The sequence below is a fragment of the Neomonachus schauinslandi genome, chromosome 4 (assembly GCF_002201575.2).
Source record: "Neomonachus schauinslandi chromosome 4, ASM220157v2, whole genome shotgun sequence".
NCBI classification, from domain to species: domain Eukaryota; kingdom Metazoa; phylum Chordata; class Mammalia; order Carnivora; family Phocidae; genus Neomonachus; species Neomonachus schauinslandi.
In genome coordinates, this window is record NC_058406.1 from 139,041,321 (window position 1) to 139,059,212 (window position 17,892).

Sequence of the window (17,892 nt, forward strand, 5' to 3'; positions counted from 1 at the left end):
CTGGAAGCTCCTAAATATATTTATTAATATACTGGTTTATATCTACAGGGACAATATCGATATCTAATTATAGTAAAAGAATGAGTGCTTCCACAAAATAATTTCATTATATACAACCTATTCTATACTGCTAGGATGGCCGAAATGACCTCTGCCTCCTGGTATGAATGCCCTAAAGTAATCCCCTCCCCTTAAGTGTGGACAGGACTTGTGAATTCTTATTTCCAATGCATAGAATACAGCAAAAGTGAAGGGATGTCACTTCCAAGACTTCTGTCTTCTTATCACTCTCTTCTCTGACGGAACAAGCAAGATGCCACACTGTGATTTGCCCTATGAGGAGTCCCACATAGGAAGAATGAAGGAAGGCCTCCAGGCAATAGCTTAAGAGAGACTGAGGCCCTTGGTCCAAAAGCCTGCAATAAACTGAATCACAACCGTATGAGTGAACTTGGAAGTGGATCCTTCCCCAGAGGAGCCTTGAGATGACTGCAGTTCTAGCCAGCAGAAGCCTCATGAGAGACTTAAAGCCAAAGGTCCCAGCTACCAGCATCCAAGTTTCTGACCCACAGAAACTGAGAGAATGTTTTTCAGGGCACTAACTTTTGGGGCAATGTGTTAGGCAGCAGTACACACAAGTGCAATTATTAAGCCATGACAGGTCAATACTCCAACGGATGTTTCACATAGGTTCCATGGAAATGACTCTATGATAAAATGAAATTATTACCCTAATTTTACACATGAGGAAATATGGATTCAAAGAAATAAAACAACTTACTAAAAATCATGCAGCTACTAAGTATCAGATGTGGGATTCAAAACTTGGCCTACTTAAAGTTTACATTTTTTACATTAAACTACAGTTCCTCTCTTTGGAATACACCTTCAAAAGTATTAGCCCAGAGTTATATAATATCAATGTTATACCTCCAAAGGAAAAAATCTCTGCCCAAAACTTAAATATTTCTTTCTTAATTAGCTGTGACTAAGTTGTTTAGTGGCATATATGATTTTTTAAGACAGATTTATTGAGATATAATTCATGTACCAAACAATTCATCCCTTTAAATTGTACACTTGGATGGAGTTTTTTGTTATATTACATTAATAACTTTTTTAACTTGTGATAAAATATATATAACATAAAATTTGCCATTTTGACCATTTTTAAGTGTACAATTCAATGGCACTAATTATATTTACAATGTTATGCAACAATCACCAGGCATATTTGAAATTTTAAATAATTAACATGCGAAACATTTTAACTCTGGAACTATCTCAAAGAGTTCACAAAATTTTAGAACAAGTTAATCATTTCTAAAACAGAGTTAAGTTGCAATAAAATGCTTATGTAAGGATGATGGCTAAATCAACAAAGCATGCTGCAGAAGAATCATGGGGGAAAGGTATAAAAGTAAGCAATCCACATGAAATTTTTAGATTATTTTTCAGGATTAAAAAAAAAAAAGGGAAAAAAGCATGCAACTCCTGAGGGCAATAGGATTTTTCCATGGAAATATTTTATTGTTTTGTGTCACAACAGGTGCAGGAATCTTAGTGTCTCCCAAAGGGATATTAAAATATTCCTCACTGAACATAGCTGTCTCCCTGAGTATTTGGGTTGCTTGTGCTGTTCAGCCTATGTTCACTGCTCTCAGTCTTGCAGAGTTGGGGACAACCTTCCCTAGAAGTGGAGCACCTTACTATTTCCTCAAAAGATCTCTTGGATCCTCTGTTGCTTTCCTCAGTTTTTAGACCAAACTTTTTATTTATCCCTTAGGAATAGCTACTCAAAGCTTGATAATATCTACCTATCTAATTCAGCCTTTCTATACCAGGTGCCCAGCCCCAGAGCTACTTAAGAAATGTCTAGCTTCGGCTATTTTGTGGTCATTGGGACTTCTTAATACTAAAGGGGTGCTAACAGTGGCTTGGTTTCAAACTATCAGTATTTTGGTGAAAATGGCTGTCCTCTGCTTCATTTCCCTGTTAGGGATTGGGAAAAAGGAGAATATGGCCAGGTTTGAGAATGCTTTCGATGCTGAACTTCCTGGTGCCTCACAGATTGCAGAAGCCTTACTTCAAGGATTGTTTCCATATTCTGGTACATCAATTCTGATCAACATAGCAGGTAAATTCATCTCTGAAATACTTTTGTAGCAGGCATAAAGTTTTGTCTACAACTCTGTAGAGAAAGATCTAGCTGATTCATTTGTTTTTTGGAGTCAAATTTAATCTTCCTTACACTAGTAGGATGTATCACAGTTTAGTCATCATTAAGGCTCAGTGTATAATCATTTACATAGGATATGTGGAATCTAGTATTCTTCAGGTCATGTCCTTTATTCAAAACTTGGGAATTTTATAAAGTTTTCAAAAGAAAATTAAGATCAGACTCAGACTTTACTGTATTTTATTCTAGCATTTTTTCCAAAACATTTTAAGTATCAATTATGTAAGAAATATATTAATATAAACTATCACAGATATTATATATATACACACATACATAGAGAGATTTTACTTATAGTATAACTTCAGAATCATAATTTTTAACAAAATGGCGCAAAATAGTAAGAATCTAAGCTTTCAGGCAAAATCTGTGTGGGACCAATGCAGAATCAGACCAAGCAGATGAGGAAGCAACAGATACATGAATAATACTTTCTCCTCCTTTTCATTACAAAGAACTCTTCAAAAGTCCCACAGTATTTCCTTTTCTGATGAGTTTGTGTTTTTCAGGTGAGATAAGAATCCTGGTGAGAATATTCCCAAATCTCTAATTACTGTTCTTCCAGTGATGGCTGTGATTTACGTATTGGTAAATATATCCTACCTGGCAGTTTTGACCCCTCAGGAAATCATCTCTACAGGTATGAAGGTGTCTAGACAAAGAGGAACTAGTCACTACTACTACCTACCCTCAATAAACATGGACTCCTGTGTACTGTAGGTATGTTTGATACACCGATAAGAATATAAACATGATGTGTTCATGCTTTGGTTTTTATAAGGAGAGGAAAAATAATCATCTAAACAATCTATAAAGAAGAGGCACATGCTAAGGACTAAGGTCTAAGGATAGTAAAATGTGAAACAGCAAGAATTAGAAAGAGAAAGAAGAGGAGGAGAGGACCATGGAAGAGAAAGGGGAAAGAGATGAGGAGAACAAGCTCAGCAAGAAAGCAGAGATACTTTGTTAGAAGAATTTCCACCCTTAGGGTACACCCCAATACCTATCCTCAAAATAACTGTTTGGAATAGGCAGTTAATTCTTCATTTTGTAGATAGGGAAACTGCAGCTCAGGGAAGTTAAGTAATGGACAGAGTTAATCTCCTGGACAGAGTTAAGATTCAAAACTGGATCTCCATCATGTACTTCTCATGATAAGAGATTGCATCTTGTCCAGGTTACTGAAGGTAATGGGTTGTAAATGTGGACAGCAAGTTGCAAGACCTGAGCTTCAAACATGAGTTCAATATCCTTTGAACCCTGACAAGTGCCTCCTAAATCCCATGCAAAAGCTAGTCTTAGAAGGTTTGAAATGCAGTTTAAAATCACGGACTATAGTGAATAAATTTAGAATACAATTGCAATCAACTCTCTGCAAATTTTAGGATTGTTAACATTATTAATAACAAGTTCTCTAAATTTTAAAACAGAAATTATCTATAGGAACAAAGCTTAATACTTCTAATTTTGCAAATAAATAGAGGCAAAACTGTAGATGTGTAAGCACTTGTGAATGAAAAAAGAAGGAAAAGAACTGAACTATTAATTCATCAAATTATCACTGAAAAAGACCAGCACATCATAGGTAGTAAGATAATGCAATCATATCATACAATTTTGAACTCCACTTTAAGTATAATCCAAAGTCAATAATTTTGGAGAAATTTTGCAGCACATTTGATACCCTTATAAATTTTTTTGTTTCTAGTATCAGTTATTTGTCTTAATTAAGCATATAATATTTACCCGCATTGAAAATCTTTTCCTTTTTTATTTTTAATTATAGTATTTATGACTGTATCATTTATCTATTGTTGAAAAACAAGCCTGCCCAAAATGTACCGGCTCACATCCACCACTTATTTGGTTCACAATTCTGCAAGTTGGCAACTTATGCTGGGTTCAGCGAGGCAGTTCTGGTTGTCTGCTGGAGTCATACATGTGTCTGCTGTCCCCTGCAGTTTAAGTAAACAGCTGTATTGAGGTTGGCCATGCTTTCCTGTTTCTTTGGGGCCTCTGTTGGTAGGACGGTTGGAGTCATTTGAGAAGCAAATGCCAGGGGCACCTGGCTGGCTCAGTCAGTGCAGCATGCAACTCTTGATATTGGGCTTGTGAGTTCAAGCCCCACACTAGGTGTAGAGATTACTTAAAAATAAAATCTTAGGGGCGCCTTGGTGGCTCAGTCGGTTAAGCATCTGCCTTCTGCTCAGGTCATGATCCCAGAGCCCTGGGATCGAGCCCTGCATCAGGCTCCCTACTCAGTGGGGAACCTGCTTCTCCCTCTCCTTCTCCCTCTGCCCTGTAATTCTCTCTCTTGCTCACTCTCTCTCTCAAATAAATAAAAGAAAAATTTGTTAAATAAATAAATTTAAAAAAAATAAAATTTTAAAAGGAGCACCTGGGTGGCTCAGTTGGTTAAGTGTCTGTCTTCAGCTCAGGTCATTATCCTGGGGTCCTGGGATCAGGCTCCGCTCTCCGGGGGAGTCTGCTTCTCCTTCTCCCTCTGCCCTTCCCCCTGCTCATGCATGCTCTCTCTCTCTCACACACAAATAAATAAATAAAATCTTAAGAAAGAAAGGTCAAAAACGTTAGAGGGAGAGAAGCAAATGTCAAGAAATAATTAAATGTGCAAAGATTTTATTAAGAGAAATGCTTGCATTAGAGAAACCAAGAAGGAAGCCAGGTAAGGCGAGGAGAGCCATGGGACCATGATGCAAGTTTAATCCAAGTGAAGGAGAAAAAGAGGGAAGGATAGGTAAAAACACCATAGACTGATATTTAGTAAAGGGAAAGTTTGGCACATCTGCTGGGGAGCCCTTTAGCCAAAGCTGGCCATCAGATACATGAGTACTTCTTAGTATCTCTACCTCACAGTCATTAGCTGGGAACAACTTGTAAGAGCATGGCTTTGGTAGAAATGCCACGATAGATTTCATTGTGCAGTAGCTGGGGCCCTAGATCAATTATGCTCCCTGTATTTGGAAGTCTGTAAGGTGCATTTTCATGGCTCCAGAGTCACTATGGCTTGTCTCTGACAGATTACATTGAGTTTGTTCATATGGTAACTAAGCAGTGTCCCAAGAGAGCAAGCAGAAGTCTGTGATACCTCTCAAGGTATAGGCTCAGAGCTTGCAAACCACTACTCCCAGTGCATTCTGCTGGCCAAAATAGACCACAAGGCCAGACCATATTCAAGAAATGATAAAGAAACTCTCCCTCTCCAAAGGAGGGACAAAGTCATATCACAAAGAGAACAGATGCAAGAAGAAGTAAAGAATTATTTGCCATATTTGCAATCAAGCAAAAGTGACTTTTTTGAAAAACTTTTTTAGATGCTGTTGCTGTCACCTGGATGGACAAAGTAATCCCTTCCATGCAATGGGTTATTTCTCTTGGGATTTCAACTTCAATAGTTAGCAACATATGTTGTACAATACTTTCAGCCTCAAGACTGTTCTACACAGCAAGACAAGAAGGACAACTGCCTTTGATCTTCTCTATGCTTAATAACTACTTCAGTCCAACTGTTGCTATCACCCAGATAATCATTTTAGCTTCTTTTCTTATTATATCCTCAGATTTAATCAATTTAATAAAATATTCAGGATTAGCAACCTGGGTTTTAAGAAGGCTATATATGATAGGTTTACTTAAACTAAGGTACCAGGACCCCAATCTACCTGGACCTTATAAGGTAAATCAAGATAAACATGTTAATATTAAATCTCTACTCTCTTTCTAGGAATATAATTTTTTTTTAATCTATAGAGGATGCTTCTAATCAATTATGAGTCAAATTTATGAAACATCTGATCTGGACCTGCATGTCCCAGTTTACTGATGTGTAATTGGCTGTATGATCTACTTTTGGCTTGATTTTTAAGGAGTAAAAGGTCAAAATTAATTCTCTACAAGGAAGATTGATGTTATCATTTTTGTTATCTTCCAGGAACTAGATAATAATGCTTTTGAGAGGGGGGTAATATTAGCCCATCTCAAAATCATCCCTTCAGTGCACAACCCAACATAGGTGATGTGGCATTCTGTTCTTGTGTCCTTGATAGAGTCCTCGTTTTCTATAAGATGTTAATCTAAGCTTCAGTTTGGGTGATTATAAAATTGTGAATCTGAACTTAAGATAAAATCACTATCTTCTAGGTAATGTCAGTAGGGCCACTGTAGGCTCCTAGAGTATCTTTGTGCAAAATATAAAAAAAGCACCCCCTCCTCTAAGCGGACCATAGCTCCATGCCCAGCACAGAGCCTAGTGAGGAGAGCACAAGCTAGATATCAACCCCCTTCTGCCCCCTCACATGGGAGCACTTGTGTATGTAATGACTACCTAAGCAATCATATGTATTAGAAATAAAATCAGACTCATTTGAAAAGACCAGTCTGACAATAGTGTAGAGTGAATTAGAAGGAGGCATAAATACAGTCAGGCCAAAGAGCCTGCAGAGGTTCACTTAGTCACCCTGTTTAACTCAAGAGAATTCCAAAACTCAGAGATTAAATAATTATCCTAGCTAAAAGGAGCAGGGCTGGAATTTAAACCACGCATTCTGATTCCAGAGCCCGTATTTCTGTTATATTTACTAAAAGAAGACTGGTGAATATTTTATTCTGTAAGGACCTACTAAGGAAATTTTTTCTGATCTTAGCATCAAGAATATTTGGGCCTCTCCTAAATAACAGATTTTGCTTATAGTTTATGATGACCTGCTCTCAGAATCTATATGAGGCTTTGTGGCATGCATTTTGTGAACAAAATTCATTCTTTATCTATGTTTATTTCCCTATTTCTCTTTCTTACTTTTATTTATTTTGTCTTGGTATAATGTAAGCCATACCTTGCTATGATGTAAATCCTAAGAGGTTTCAAATAGTCTGCTTTATTCTTTAATCATATCATAAATATAATCAAAATAGCCCATTTAAGATACTTTCTAGCTGTGGGGATTGTGCAGAAAGTAAAATGAGAGTCCCATATTTCATTCCAGAGACCATAATAACCACTTGAGTGTGCTTTTTGAAATCTGAATTCCCAGACTCACCCTTGGGGATTCTAATTCAGTAGGTGTCAGTGGGTCCTAGGAATCTATATGTTTATTGATTATCTTGGGGGTTCTTATGCAGAGAGGTCCTGACCATATTTAAGAAACACTAGTCTAGATAATCCTGACATTCTTCTCAAAATGGCTCCTTCTTTGGCCATGCCTCCTGTTGAAAAAAGTGAATGATAATATCTTGGATTTGAGTCATCCATTTACTCAACAAATATAAGGTAACTATCTGCTGTGTTTCAGGTACTCTACCATGCAGTTCAGAGAAATAAAAATGAATTTTTCAATCAAGAAGTATAAGAAATGTGTACAAATCACTGTTCCAAAGTTAATTAAGAAATGCCATTTTGTTGAGCACATTCTACTAAAGTACCTTTTATGCAATTCTCAAGAAGACCTCAAAAGATCAGCATTAGATAAAACCTCATTTTGCAAATGGGTCTGAGAGGACCCAATTTTTCCCCCAACATCCAGACTTAATAGTTAAATGGTAACAACACAGGTATATCATAAATATTTTATTAAAAACCTCTGAACACATTTATCTTGTAGCACCCACCAGCCCACCATGTAGCTTCCTTCAGTTGAGACAGGGTGCAGGGCTACAAGGGTCTCACTGTGCAGTGACAGCAACTGTGGGAGCTGGGGGTGAAAGCCCCACAGGACTGGTAGTTCAAGGCCTCCTTCTGGCTCCTTTCTGGAAATGGTTCTGAGGACCAGATTAATTAAATAGCTCAAAGTTATACAACTGGACAGTAGCACTAAGCTCCCTGGAGAGGAACCTTCTTTATTTGTCCTAAATACTTCTGTATCCCTGGTATGGAAATGGCACATAGGAATTCACTGAATATTTCTTGAAGGAATGAACAATTAAGATAGCAGAGCTCGGGGGCACCTGGGTGGCTCAGTTGGTTAAGCATCTGACTTTTCAGCTCAGGTCATGATCTCGGGGTCCTGGGATCAGGCTCCGCTCTCAGCGGGGAGTCTGCTTCTCCCTCTCCTCCTTCTGACCCTCCCCTGACTCGTGCTCTCTCTCTTTCTCAAATAAATAACATATTTTTTAAAAAGATAGCAAAGCTTGCAATTCCAACCAGACTTTTCTGATTCCAATGTTTCTGTTGTTTGTATTAGTTAATAGTGCTACTCCAGGAAAAACTGGCACATGCCCGATTAAAGAAGCATTATAACCAGGGGTGCCTGGGTGGCTCAGTCGTTAGGTGTCTGCCTTCGGCTTGGGTCATGGTCCCAGGGTCCTGGGGTCGAGCCCCGCATCGGACTCTCTGCTTGGCAGGAGGCCTGCTTCTCCCTTTCCCACTCCCCCTGTTTGTGTTCCCTCTCTGTCAAATAAATAAATAAAATCTTAAAAAAAAAGCATTATAAACAAATATTACAGTTATGCCATGCATGGCTAGTTTCCAAATTCCCAAAACTAAGCAAGCTTCAATGACTAATACTAGTATGACATACTTAATTTTTTATTTTTGACAAAGATTTCTTATAATGTATGTTTTTTCCTATGCCAGAAAATAAAGTACTGATTTTAGTAAATAATTGACAATACCTGATCGATAGAGTATATGGAATAAATATAAATAAATAAATACAGTTCCACCTTTTTACAATCATTTAGTCTGCCACTGATTTACTTTCCATAATATAATACTGAGACTGTCTCTTTAAATATACGTGAAAATATATTTGCAATTTTCTCCCTAGTGTTTGGAAATATTTGTTCCAAACAGAAAGGGAATGTTCTTATATTGTTTATAAAAACTTTTGAGGAAAAAGTCATCACTAATCTTAATCTTTTTTGTTTTGTTTTAACTTTCAGGTGTGTTTGCCATTTGTATTGGGATCCACGGCTATATCTTTGTTTCTAATTTTGACACCAGTGATTCAGTCTCCTACAGTAGAGTATATCTATGGGTTTATCTTTATTTTTAGTGGACTTCTGTGTTACTGGCTTCATGTTAACCTTAATCAACATTGTTTGTTTTGACAAAATCATCTGTTATTTACAATTACTATTTAATGTTTCACCACCTGAAGACCAGGATGATGGTATTTCAACAGGAGAAAAACATCTTGAAGAAATCTTTTTTAAATAAGAAACCCTAAATGGTTAATGAATGAGTACGTTTTTAAAGATAATCTTTGCTTTAAAGTGTATACACTCATATACACAAACCCTCCCTCCACCTGCCCAATCCCCAACTACATATATCGAATCCACACCCCCCCCCCCAGCTACGTATTCAAATTCTTTACAATTCAAATTCTTTTGCTTGTAATTGAAGCCCAAGTTCCTAGTACACAACATGTTTTTCACCACTTTCCTTCAGGTCAAAAATTTTAAACGAAAACATACACATACACACAACAGATTAAAGGGTATAATACACCTACTTCTGTGTGTAGAAAGAAATTAATATACACCTGAAATTAATATAATGTTATGTGTTACCTGAAACTAATATAATGTTATGTGTCAATTATATCTCAAATAAATAAATAAACAACCAAACAAACAAAATCAGAGTCACTGTCAGGAAGACAAGTTCGTGGGTAAACAGTGCCTAGCAGATATTAAGAAGCACCCACAAAAAAAAAGACAATAGTCTAAGTCTGAAATTTATATTAATAAAACTACATATTGCTTCCTACTCACTGGTCTAAACTCTTCACAGTGATATCAACTAAAAGAAGATGTTTTACTTCCAAATCCTGGTGTTCACCTCTATAAAGTGTAATAGGCTAAATCATGACCTTCAAAAATTAAAAACAGAACTGCCATATGACCTAGCAATCCCACTTCTGAGCATTTATCAGAAAGAATCAAAATCAGGGTCAGGAAGAGATATTAGCATTCTTATGTTCATTGTAGAAAATGTGGAAACAACCTAAATGCCCATTGATATATGAATGGATAAAAAAAAAGTGATATGTGCAGAGAATGAAATATTATTCAATCTTAAAAAAAGAAGGAAGTCCTGCACCATTTTATATTCCCACCAACAGGACATAATGGTTCCAATCTCTCCACATCTTCAACAACATTAGTTGTCTGTTCATTTTTTATAAAATAGCTATCATAATAGGTGTGATGTGATCTCTCATTGTGGTTTTGATATGCATCTCACTGACAATCAGTGACATTGAGCATCTTTTCATATACCTATTTGCCACTTGCATGTCTTCTTTGAAAAAATGTCCCTTTAGGTCCTTTGCCTATTTTTTATTGGGTTGTTATTTCACTAGTGAGTTATATGATTTCCTTAATATAGTTTAGATATTAATCTCTTATCAGATAGATGGTTTGCAAATATTTCCCCCTATACCATAGGTTGCCTTTCACCATTTTTTTTTTACTTCCTTTGCTGTGCAGAAACTTTTAGTTTGATGTAGGCCCACCTATTTGTGCTTTTGGTTCACATTCATGAAATCGTTGCCAAAACCAATGTCATGAAGATTTTCTCCTATGTTTTTTTCTAGGAATTTTATACTTACAGGTCTTATGTATAAGTCTTTAATCTACTTTGAATTGATTTTTGTATATGATATGAGACAAGGGTCCAATTTCATTATTTTACATGTATATATCCATCATTCATCACCACCTGACATATTATCCGTGTATTTATTTGTTTACTTATCTCTCCTCTAAGATACAAAATACTGTGTCCTGGCTAGAATACAAAAGGTCTTTGTCTGTTTGTTGATCCTTCATATAGTAGGTGTTAGATAAATATTTGTTGCATTTTAGGGGGTTCCAGAGATTTTGAGGTTGATCAAGGAAAAGATAAGATCAGGAGATATGGTAGCAGACACAAGCTTCATTTGGGCACACTTTAGCTGGTTTGCATGTGGAGGAAATCACTCACAGTATGAGACTTCCCAGAGGCCATGGCAAGCCACCATCCAAAAGAGGAGGGCAACAAGGGAATTGCTGGGGAAAAGGAGACTCCACATGGGGGGTTTGCATATCTAGGTGATATCACTCAGCAGCAAGTAGGCAGACTCTGGGTCAGAGAGCCCCGAAGGGCAGCAGTGCCTTGGGATCTTTATTGCCCTGGGCTTACCTTACCTGTTAAGCAAAGTTTACATGTTAAGTACAGTTTTGTGGGGTATGCAAAGCAAGCAAGCTCTAAATGGCTAAAAATATGTTTATTTGGACTATATTTAAAACAGTTGGATGTGTAAAAGTTGGAGCTAATGGGTCTCAGTCTGCTGTGAAGAAGTAAACAACCTAGGGTTCAACCCAGGGTCCAATATTCATCTTTGGTTCATTACATTATGCACAAATGAACAAAACATCAAAACAAATAAACAAAACACAAGTTAATTTCTCCATAGCTGATTCTGCTACAAAATTAGTGAATGAATAAATGTTTGAATTAATGAATACATATTCAGTGGACTAATACCTATAGATTAAGATAAATCAGGGGAAGAGTAGTAGCCTACATACATTTAATACTAGATGGGTTTTTATATACCCCCATGGCCAGTATAGATATATAAATTAATCCTAATATGTGAGGTAATCCAATAGATGTTTCACATACATGATCTCATTCAATATGTGTTGCTGATCCTACAATATGAAATTATTATCCTCATTTTATAAATGAAGAAATGTGGATTCCAAAAAAATAACACAACTTGCTAAAAACCATGCCACCAATAAGTGACAGAGTGGGATTCAAACCATTGCTCACTTGAACGCAAAGTTTACATTTTTTCTGTTAAACTACAATTCCTTCTCTTGGTACTCATCTACAAAGTATTCTTTCAGAGTTAAATAATTTCAGTGTTACACCCTCAGAGGAGACTTCTCTTCCCAGAACTTTTAAAATCTTCCTTTCTTAATTAGTTGTGACTAACTTGTTCACTGGCATATGTGATTTTTTAAAAAATAACATGAGAAACACTTTAACTCTGTCCTTAAAAGAAGTCACAAAATCATAGAACAATTCACAAGTTAATCATTTACAGAACCAAATTAGATTCAATAATAAAATGCTCGTGGAAGGATGAGATGGATAAATTAAGGAAACATCAATGTTTGAAGAGCTTCCAGAAAAATGGAAGGAAAATGTAAAAAAAAATGGCAATCCATGTTAAATTTCAAAATTACTTTTCATAATTTAGAAAATGGAAAAAGGCAAAAACATACAACTCCCAAGAGCAATAGAACTCCTCCATGGAAATATTTTAATATTTAGTGCCACATTAGGGACAGAAATCTTTGTGTCTCTTATCAGGGATGTTAAAATATACTTCACTGAACTTAGCTGTCTCCCTGAGTATTTGGACTGTTTGTGCCATACCGATGATCATTACCATCCTTAGACACGCAGGGCTGGGAACAACCTTCCCTAAAAGCAGAGCACCAAATTATGCTTTCAAAAGATCTCTTGGATACTCTGTTTCTTTCCTCAGTCTTTGGATCAAACTTTTTGTTTATCCATTAAGAATGGCGGCTCAAACTCTATTACTATCTGGCTGTATGTGTGTATCATAGCTTTTTCTATGCAAGGTTCTACATGTCCGTGGAGCACAGCTGGGACAAGTAGCAAGTAGAGAGGTTAGAATAGTAGTTGGTAGAGGTACACAATGGAGGACTGTGAAAAAAAAAATTCTGTAAATTTATTGTTTACTTGCGTAAGTCAAGTTTCTCATTGATGGTAACCATCAAGAACTTGAAGACATCAGCATTAAAATCATTAAATTAAAATGCATTGTTATCTCAAATATAAAATCTCTTTTCACCTTCAAAATTAATTTTTAAAATCATATACATTTTAGAATAATTTTTTTAAGTTCCATAAAAGATTAAGTTGGGATTTTTATTGTGATGGAATTTTATTTCAAAGTCTATTTGGGGAGAACTGACATCTTTAGAATAATGATTATAGCTTCCTCTAGATTAAACTTTTTTGGGGGAAAGGGATCCTTCTATAAACTTTAGTTTTCTCCATAAAATTCTGCACATTTCCTGTTACATTTAATCCATAATCATTTATAATTTTTGTTGCTATGTCAATTTAGAAAATCCAAGAGAATATAGGAAGAAAATCATATCATCTGCAAATAAAGGCAGTTTATTTCTTCTTTTTAAATTCTTAAAATTAAAGAAAAATTATTCTTCTTTCTTACAGCTTTGGTTCAAGTTCATTTTAAAAGAGCAGGAATCTGCATCTTGCTCATGACTCTAATGAGAATACTTTTGATGTTTTATACTAAGGATGATGTTTGTTGTAGATGGTTGGAAAATGCCCTTTATTTAAAGCATCATCATTTATTCTCAACTTGCTAAGATTTTAATTATGACAGAATACTGAACCTACTTTTTGCTTCTTTGATGATAATTATAATTTCTTCTTTAATCAACGAATTTAGGGTATGTTTTGATCTTTTTCTAGCTTAACAAATTTTCTTTTTTTCTGTTATCTATACAACAGTTAATTTTGTTTATCTTTTCAAAAAACCAACTCTTTGTTTTGTTGTTCATTTTTTTCTTTTTGTTTATTTCTTTTTTTAAATTTTATTTTATTATGTTAGTCACTATACAATACATCATTAGTTTTTGATGTAGTGATCCATGAGTCATTGTTTCTTTCTTTTTTCTTTCTTTCTTTCTTTTTTTTTTTTTTTTTGTCCTATTGCTTTTCTAGCAATAGGTCTTTTTCTTCAGGAGCCCATACTCTCTTGCTCCCTCTGGTGTCTGCCTGCCTTACTAGGGGTCAGGCAGTGGAAGGATGCTCCATTGTTCTTCCTGTGGAGAAGCCTCAAGTTCTGCAACTTCTCCCTGTTTAGCAGAGCTGTGCTGGGCATGCAGCTAGCCATTCTTCCCATTTCCTTTGTTCTTAGCTGCTCTCATGAACTGTGGCAGTTCCACTGGTGCTCCATGTGAGGTGAGACAGGAACCAGCCCCTCCGACAGCTCCCAGATAAGCCAAGACCTTTGTGGCATGCTCTACTCTTTCCTCTCAAAGAGGCCAAGGTGATCTCTTTTGGTGTTGAGCTGCGTGGCTTCTAGGTAGTTATGGAAGGGGCAACAGTTTCTCTGGAGCCTGCAGGGTCTCTCCACTGCCTTCAGCTCAAAACACTACACATGCCAAAGTGGTGCATTTGGGGAGACTTGTTCTAAATCCCTTCAGTCCCACCTTTGAAACTTTAAAGAAATTTCACAATACAGAAGTTAACTGATAGGTTAGTCCATATCTCAATGAACCAGCATCAGTCTTGACAGTAGATCAGTTGAGTTAAACAGTTATATCTCATTTCAGGAGGCAGTCTTGCAAGTGGGCTCCCAAAGTTAGGCCTATATTGGGCAAGCAATCAGGTAATTAATAAGAGGCACCGCTACAGAAACAAAAGAAAAACAAAGGTTAATGGCTGGAGCAAATTATGAACCCAGTGTCTGAGTCCTGAGTGTTGCCAGTGAGATTTCTAGATGTCAGGCTTGAAGCATCTTCAGACAGAGTAATGGCAGATGGTGGCAATCTGAAAGATTCTCCTGGCTTGAAGTTTGAACGTCTCTGGTGATGTTTCTGAGTGGCCCATACAGCAACAGGCACAAAAATTGTCTAAATCCGGGCTATTGGGATGATTTCTCCGACATTAATATCATGTCCTCTAGCTTCAGTTTGCAGGATTTCAGGAAAAAGGGCAGCTTTAGTTCTCAATGATTCCAAGTCAGAAGGAAGGGAGAAAATTGCAAATTTTAGTTTGGAGAGTCTTAGCCAGGTATTTGCAGAAACCAGAATTCAGGATCCAGTCCAGTTTACAGGCAAACACAAACCCTCAAAGACGATAGAACTTGACTCTAATATCCACAAAGGTGTGTTACTGAAACATAATTTTTCTCTCTAAAATCACCCTCCTTTCCACCAAAGATAGCCAAGTTAAGACTAATTTGTTTGCAAAATAAGTCTGGTTTCAAAAAAACTTGGCGTGATTATTTACGTAAGTGCAGCAATAAGAGTGAGTGACCATATAGGCTCTTTTTAAATACACTTTACTAGAACTTTTTATAAGGAATCGTCAGATTGAACTTTTAACACCCTCTAAGGCTAAGAAGTCAAGCCAAATACTTGCCATCAGACTTGCCAACAATATCTATATATTTGGGTAAATTTCTTCATCTCCAGGTCCCCAAAATACCCTGAGGTTCCTGGGCCTGCCAGGAGGTGACCTTCTTTTCTCATCTGGTGAGGCTGCTGGGAACCCAAGAAGCAAGGTACCAGGCTGATTTTTCCAAGGGGCTTCATTGACTCTGTAAAGTCAACTTTAGTTCCTTAAAGCTGTCTGGTCATATTTGAGTCTATGTATCTCTGTCAAAAATGACAATGTAGGGGAACCTGGGTGGCTCAGTCAGTTAAGTGTCTGCTTTCAGCTCAGGTCATGATCCCAGGGTCCTGGGATCAAGCCCCACATAGGGCTTCCTGCTCAGTGGAGAGCCTACTTCTCCCTCTCCCTCTTTTGCTCCCCCTGCTTGTGTGCTCTTGCTCTCTCTCTCTGTCAAATAAATAAATAAAATCTTTAAAAAAAATGACAACCTAGGCAAGTCTTGGCAATATAACCAACGTTTCTAATTATATCCTATTACAAAAAGAACACATTCTTATTGAACTTATACAAATAAGTATATCGGCATGAAAATAAGAAAATTCACTGAGAGGGTCCAAATTCTGGAGGGATCAAGTAGGGAGAAAAAGATAAATGTTTCTTATTTGTTTACAAAGGTATATTTTACCAAATTGCTCTAAGTCATTGATAGGTTAAGAGAAAAAGTTTCCTTAAATCTGAAAAAGCAAACATTAAAGAACCAGCAATGTTTCTAATAAGAAGTCATAAAAATTATAATCCTCTTCTTCAGTTCATTTGGTCCCGTTTATTTAATTCTTGTTCTGTTTGAATCAAGTTTTCCCACAAGTTCTGGAAATTCTTACCCAGTTCAGTTATATGACCTTAGGGTTAACAGAAACCTGTATTTGTCAAAAGTCCTTTCCATGAATCTCCTTGAGGATGAAGCACTTTTGCAAGGAATCTTTTGTAAAAGTATTAGAATAAAACAATAACTGTCTGTAAATGATTAAGGACTTTTTAAAAAATGTTCATCATTAGAGAACTGATGAGTTCATTATAATGGACATGACAAGGAAATGTGGTTATTTCTGTGACACACAACACTTCAATAATTAGAAGTACAAGTGATAACATTCATTATACCAGGACATATCAAAATTTTAAGAATTTCATATATATTCTAGAATGGTTATAGTAGTAGTATTCACCCACATAATATAAGCTATGAGAGTTTATCGTAATTTATTTGACAATGCTTCCCATGTAATTTAACATACCAAGTAAGTTTAGCTAGTTTAAAACCTCTCTTTATAAGGCGAGAGAACAAATCTTTTGAGATGTTTCAGGGACCCTCTTGAATATCTCATATCTCAATAGTTAGTTCCAGGGGTGCCTGGGTGGCTCAGTCGTTAAGCATCTGCCTTCGGCTCAGGTCATGATCCCAGGCTCCTGGGATCGAGCCCCACATCGGGCTCCCCACTCCGCGGGAAGCCTGCTTCTCCCTCTCCTACTCCCCCTGCTTGTGTTCCCTCTCTCACTGTGTCTCTGTCAAATAAATAAATAAAATTTTTTTAAAAAATAAAAAGCTGAAATAACATTAAAAAAAACAGTTCTAAATGAAAAAAGACTTTAGTTAGAACTTGATTTTTGGAAGTTTGTCAAAAATATTTTTTTAAAAAAAGGTTTTACAGTTCTTGCCTAAATAAGATCAGAGATCATTACAAAACTTAATACTTAATTATCTATTTAACCAAAGTGGCAATAAAAGATTTTAAAGGCAAATACAGAAGGTTACATTGTTAGCAAAACTTAGTTCTTTTAATATGAGAAGATTCGGCTTTCCTAGGTAACCAAAGACTTGATAAAGACAAAACGTAGACTCTTTGTTTTTTTTGAGGCAGATTACAATAAAGAAAAACCTTTGTTTACAATTTCTTATTAGGAGTAGACCAATAATCTGAGAAAACTTTGTCATTTTAACAGAGAGAAAAACCAAATCCTAAACTTGCAGCAGTGTACTTTTGATATTAAAGCTCATTTACTTAATTAAGTTCTTTTGTATCTTAGCCAGTCCTGACTGATATAGTTTTGAATGTAGGCAAGGTCCAGAGCCAACGGCAAGAAAGAATCCTTGAGACGTCTTTGGTACAAAAAGGTGGTTTTATTAAATCACGGTGACAGGACCCATGGGCAGAAAGAGCTGCACCAGGGTCATGAGAAATGGCCCATTATATACTTTCAAGTTGGGAGGGGGTTAGGGATAGCGTAAATCTCTAAGGAATTTTGGAAGCAAGGTTTCCAGGACCTTGAGGGGGCTAGCTATTGTAGGGAAAAGATCATTTATTATTGTCTAAAAAAACCTGAGTCATGAGACCCTTCAGATGTATATTGGTGGGTCATATGCTTGGAGGATGATTGTCAACATGTATCTTAGGGGGTAGAGATAAAGGAAGTTTCCAAAGGAATTTTTATATGTTAAAGTAGACTTACAGGATCC

The 17,892-nt window shown here is 36.4% G+C and overlaps 1 protein-coding gene across 1 annotated transcript; it reads left to right on the top strand.

Moving 5' to 3' along the window:
• Nucleotides 1-1,485: 1,485 nt before the first annotated feature.
• LOC110578849 (solute carrier family 7 member 13-like) lies at nucleotides 1,486-9,301 on the top strand. Its single transcript, XM_021688387.1, is given in 4 exon segments — nucleotides 1,486-2,162; nucleotides 2,749-2,879; nucleotides 5,572-5,933; nucleotides 9,134-9,301. Coding segments are annotated over 4 exon segments (1,338 nt in total).
• The last annotated feature ends 8,591 nt before the right edge of the window (nucleotides 9,302-17,892 follow it).